General features: G+C 39.7%; 1 protein-coding gene across 6 annotated transcripts; it reads right to left on the reverse strand.

Annotated features, from left to right (window-relative positions):
* On the reverse strand, nt 1-5,906 carry LOC112256609 (transmembrane protein 50A). Of its 6 annotated transcripts, none has more exons than XM_024429953.2 (7): nt 5,773-5,906; nt 1,940-2,050; nt 1,729-1,841; nt 1,530-1,597; nt 1,153-1,245; nt 968-1,028; nt 1-868 (listed from the first exon to the last, which is right to left on the reverse strand). In XM_024429953.2, exons 2-7 carry the CDS (start codon nt 2,039-2,041, stop codon nt 823-825), a joined length of 483 nt encoding a protein of 160 aa, XP_024285721.1. In that variant the 5' UTR covers nt 2,042-2,050; nt 5,773-5,906; the 3' UTR covers nt 1-822. The 6 variants fall into 6 exon arrangements, with proteins under 6 accessions (XP_024285721.1, XP_024285722.1, XP_024285723.1 ...); XM_024429954.2 differs by having other exon boundaries at nt 1,940-2,062; nt 5,773-5,896; XM_024429955.2 differs by having other exon boundaries at nt 5,756-5,880.

Here is a 5,906-nt window from a genome sequence, read left to right on the forward strand (position 1 = left end):
TTGTTTTACATTTTCAATTTAATGCTGCCATAGTTGTTCAGGTTCAGTGATCTCAGTTTGGTTACTATACAAGTACTGTGAGAGTATAAGCATTGCAGTCAAATACATAGTCAAAGAACAGAGATCGTGGTCAGAGCATCGAAACCTCAGAATTAAATCCTTCCTTTAAACTACACCTTGAATTATGAACTATCAGATTATGGTTCAGTAGAATGGCTTAATTACAGACCCCACATCTCGACAATAGGAAAGACAAATTGCCCACATTAAAGGTTAAATTCTTATTATCAGTAACTGTATCATAAGAAAATAGGCTATTTACAAGACTAACACTTCCATAGATGTCATGCCCCCCCTGATGTATGCCCTCATCAGAAAGCAAAATATTTTTAAACATTATTAGTGCACAAATGTGTATTGTAAAAACAATAAAAAGGAAAATAATAATCTGCTCATTTATTATTTTGCACAGTTTCCAAGATAAATAATGGAAGGTAGTAAATTATTGTAACAGAATGGCTCCACACATTTGGAGTGAAAAGACACCTAGATCCCATTACAAGAATTCAAAAGAAAAGAACATTGAATTAAAAGATGGAACAGCAAATGATGCTTTAGTAAAATGTACATTTGTACAGCAACAACCAACCTACTTATAAATTAAACAAGTTCATCTAAAAAGCAAAATTATAAAGTCATTATATAAAGTGAATATTTTCACTTGAAAGACGGAAGGTAGTGTTTTGACAGGCCAAAGCGTACACTACTGTCTCATACAATAAGAGAACAGATAGTATGACAGTTGACAGAAACCAGAAACCCTTACTGCCACAAGTCTTCAGTGCGTCCAAACTTAAACACCAAGCCCCTGGAGGAAAAGATTGGGGGTTTATTTAGAGAAAAGAACTACCATAGACATTGTGTTCTATAATATTAAGGTCAAACATAAATAAAACGTAATACTTACCCAAAGAAAATGAATGCATTTTGGAAGAAAACCGCAATACCAGGATACACAACAGGTTTCTCTGTAAACATAAAAAATACCTTTATCATTCTTTACAATGTTTTGCACAGTGACGGTTCAATGTCGATGAGCTGATTGTTTGGGGTACATAACAAGCACATGCTGAGTGGGCATGCTGGACTTACTGGGCACTACGAAGCCTCCAAACAGGATCCACATGGAAGCGATGAGAGAGCCGAACGCCAGCATGAAGCCAATGAAGAGCCACACACGAGCTCCTGCAATCAGTGATACAAAGAGTTGGGAGGGATTCATTCATGTCTGACGGTCTCTTATTTAAACTCTATGTATGTGGGTGTATATATCTGTGTGTGTGTATTCTTATAGCAAGAAGTCACCAAAGAAGTCAAAAACTGGGCCCCCAGAATTAGGTAAATCATGTTACTGCAGAGGTCAAAACAATACAAACATATACAGCGAGCAATGCCGCTCAGAGCTGAACTTATCTACATCAATCTGCATTTAGAGCCAAATCCTCATTTCTAATCTCTCATACACATACCGGTCTGCCCAATGCAACCTTCACTGTAGCTGTCCCCTCTCACCTGGCCATTCGAGACAGCATTGATCCTAGATAGGTACCAAAGACAAAAGTTGAAAGAGTTAAATGTATTTAAGGAAGATTTGAACAGATAGTTCCTGAATTAAAATGGGACTGACCCCAAACCTGTATGACACATTCCCAACACAGCATGACTTACATGAGAAAAGCCACAGTAGCGATGACTCCACATGTGTGATAGGCATGATGGAAGACCGCCTCATCTGGATATTTCACAGCTGCATCAATGATTATCCACCAACCAGTGAAAAACTGCAAGAACATGAATTAAGATTTAGGCGATATGCCGCCGCCTTTTCCTCTTTACAGTGATCTAAAGTTTTCAAATGTAATAGCAAAGTAGAACCTACCAGGACTCCAGCAGCTATAGATGCCATGGTGTTTCGCCTCTCTCCCCAGTCCACATTGCACTCGCAGTCTCCGCACCGGACACTGTCCAAAAACCCTGACATGGTACTGAGCTGGAAAAGGAGCTGGGTTAAAGAGTAACAGACACATGCAGGGATGGAGTTGACTATTACAGCTAGGTAGCTAATTACAGTTCATGTATAATTCCTGCACCGTGAATAAATTCACTTTTCCCATCAAGAAAATATTCTAAAATGTTGCACAGACACTAGTTTGTGAGATGACAGATGCCAGGCACCCACTCCACGCATACAGAGTAAAAGTCTTCAAAACAAATAAAATCCCAATAAAATAAAAGGTTTCAGAGGATTCAAGACAGACAGGGTTCATCTGACAACTGATGCAGTTGCGCAGAATAAAAACAAAATGGTGATTCAACTCAAGTTTAAAACAATTCACTAATACAGATTATTACGAAGTGCTAAAACATTAATCAACTAAAATATTGGACCCATTCCGAAATCTATCCTTGGCTTTCCCACCCGACACTAATAAATGTATTTATTTAAAAAATTGAGACCCGTTCCCAAATGGACCTGTGGACAGTCATACCCGTTCCAAAAAGGCCCGTGGAAAAACAGACCAGTGCCGGTTCGGATCCGAGAATATAAAGAAACGCCAGACTGGGCACCGTCAATAAACAAGTAATATTGGCCAAACTATCCACAGTTACATGTCCTTAACTGCCAATAACACATTACAAAAAACTGTTGCGTTTCGATGTGTAACAAATTCAAAACTTTATAGCCTATTGTTTTATTGGTTTTTACTTTCCTAAAATAATAATTGTCTACCTCACGGTTCAGCTGTAAGAGCTTTGGTCATTGCATGCATACAGACCTATCAGCCTGGGCATCCACTGCATGATACTAATATTTAAAATATAAAAAGGCCTAGCCCTAAAGAAACTAAGAGAATGATAAAAGACATGCCAGCGTCATGTTCCTGACACCAACATGCATTCTGTCAAACATCCTTTCTGAATTTAAAAGTAATCCTCAAATGAATTATCTAGTTTTTCAAAAATATCTGATTTCACTTTTTTTTTTGCTGGTAACATAACAGTTACCGTTTTGGTAACCCCTTACATGTAACAGATTACATGTAATCTGTTACTCCCCAACCCTGATTGTTAGAGTAAAAGGAGTAACTCTGAGCCTCCCGGGTGGCGCAGTGGTCTGGGGCACTGCATCGCAGCGCTAGCTGTGCCACCAGAGACTCTGGGTTGGCGCCCAGGCTCTGTCGCAGCCGACCGCGACGTCCGTGGGGCGACGCACAATTGGCCTAGCGTCGTCCGGGTTAGGCCGGTAGGGATATCCTTGTCTCATCGCGCACCAGGGACTCCTGTGGAGGGGCGGGCGCAGTGCACGCTAACCAAAGTCACCAGGTGCACGGTGTTTCCTCCGACACATTGGTGTGGCTGGCTTCCGGGTTGGATGCGCGCTGTGTTAAGAAGTAGTGCGGCTTGGTTGGGTTGTGTTGTGTTTCGGAGGGCGCATGGCTTTCGACCTTCGTCTCTCCCAAGCCCATACGGGAGTTGTAGCAATGAAACAAGATAGTAATTACTATCAATTGGATACCACGAAATTGGGGAGAAAAAGGGGGTAAAATGTATTTAATAAAAAAAGAGTAACTCTGGTATGCCTAAAACATTCTTCCTCCCCTCAAATTCAACTGTCAGAGTCAGTTGGAGCACCAGTGTGCACTGCCTAGCTAAGCCTAGTAATAGCCATACCACACCAAAACTTCTCTAAAGTTTCTTAACTTACTTTTGATATTACCCTAATAAAGTTAATTCATTGTTTATAGGGAAAATGCAAACAGGTTATTATATTGCGGCATTAAATTAAGTTTTGCATCTAGCCCTCTGCTTTTTCCTTTGAGTGCAAGTAACCCTATAGTAGGCCTACCCATCATTATATTATATTGCAGCAAAAACATTACAGTTGGAACTTAATTTGGCCAAAGAAAATACTCAACAGAATGAAACATACATATTGCATATTTAAAGAACTGGTTAAACCTTCAGAAACGTTTTCAACTGGCTAGGCCTATAATTGCAGCAATTACCAAAGGTGGCAAGTTCCTACAGTAGGCCTACCCAACAAACGACAGAAATAGGATAATGATATTAATTTCACAACAGGTCTCCTTTGAACCTATTTTAAAAGAAATACAGAGCACAAAATAAAAACAGTATAAACTTAATTTAGAAAATTCTCAACAAAATGACACAGAACTATTTTTTTATATTTAAATAACTGGTTTAGATATGTAAATAGGACTAAAATAATAATGACATACAATAATAAAAACGAAAAATAAATTAAAAGTTCAAAATTGCATCAAACCTGAATAGCGGGTTGCACACAGTACACCTGGTCCGATTACGTTATCCTCATCTTTGTCCACTACAATATTAAAACTTTCCCCCATGGAGGACAATCCCCTTTTCGGCTTATTTTCACTATACTCTTAATAAATTGTATTGAGTCGCAATTGGCTTACACAGATAGGAAGCTTGCGCAGTTGACATCACCTCACAAATTAAATGAACAGAGGAAGGATCCAAATCGGGTCCAGTCAGTAAATAACGTTTACCCAGACCAGTGCCGTTTATATCAGACCCGAGACAAAAATCAAAATGTAGGACCTGCTTCCAGGTCGTTTCTCGGAATATCTGGTATGTTGGACCCGTGAAGACGTCTAATAGAGACATAGTAATGGCGTATTTTTGTAGGCACCAACTCTGCCATGGTTCGTTGCACCAAGCCTATGGAGAAAATTGGATGATCAACGCGAAACATAATGTCTGCGATAAACACAGGTCAAATCAAATTTTATTTGTCACATACACATGGTTAGCAGATGTTAATGCGAGTGTAGCGAAATGCTACACTCGCGAGATCTTATGTTTTGTTCTACGAGAAATATTCATCAGCTAACGTCACTTTGTGTGTATTTTTAATCATTTATAAGATCACAAAAGCTACGACATTCATAAAGGGCATGTTAATTTACTGTTATTATCCCAGATAACAAAACGTATAAAATCCTTTTTTCTCATACCTTTTTTCGGCGTTTATACCAAAACCCTATTTTTTCGCCATTAATTTTCCAATAGGGATGCCTGAACGAACCAGAGAACTCGTTTCCCGGATTTTAGGACTACAATGACTTCATGGGACATGTAGTCTAGCTATATTTCCAACAGCTTAAAACTGCGACAGAGGAAACGATCGTTAAATTGGCAAGGGTCTGCTATCGATCCTTGGGCCGTCCCAACTCTGAGGTTAGGGTTTAGGTAGGGACCGCACGGGGATCCCGGCTCAGTATACCCGAGCTTTCAGTGCTAAGGATTCGCCTATTTAACACCCCATGCATGCTTTTTACCCCCCCTATCCGTGTGTTAAGTCAGTTTGAGTGGAGTTAACAAAGAGCAATGTTGACGCTCTCAACCGCATAAGCTCTCAAACACGAAGAATCACCCGAACAAAGGTTTTCAGGAATCACACTAATTATAATAACTTGTGTGTGTATGTATATGTATATATATATATATATATATATAATTATTGTTTCAAATAAATCGATACTGCGACAGTTCCATTTGTGGGTTTGATCGCAGTCCATTGTTCAAAGCATTTCCTTCCTTGAAGGATCCTTTGTGTTGGGACGCAACGCACGACCCAGTAACTCAAACTACAACATCTCAACGGCAATAACAAACACACATTAGAAATGGTACTGTCACCTACTATTCAGAGTTAATTACCTTTTCTTTTTGGGGTTCGTTGTGGAACCCCTAGACGCCGTTTATTAGCCTATACTTTGCTTCTGAGAGAGCTGAGACACGCGCCTGCTCAGTTCACTTTCCACGCCTCTTTGATGTTGGTTGCGCCAATGACA

This window comes from Oncorhynchus tshawytscha, linkage group LG08, assembly GCF_018296145.1.
Source record: "Oncorhynchus tshawytscha isolate Ot180627B linkage group LG08, Otsh_v2.0, whole genome shotgun sequence".
Lineage (NCBI taxonomy): Eukaryota > Metazoa > Chordata > Actinopteri > Salmoniformes > Salmonidae > Oncorhynchus > Oncorhynchus tshawytscha.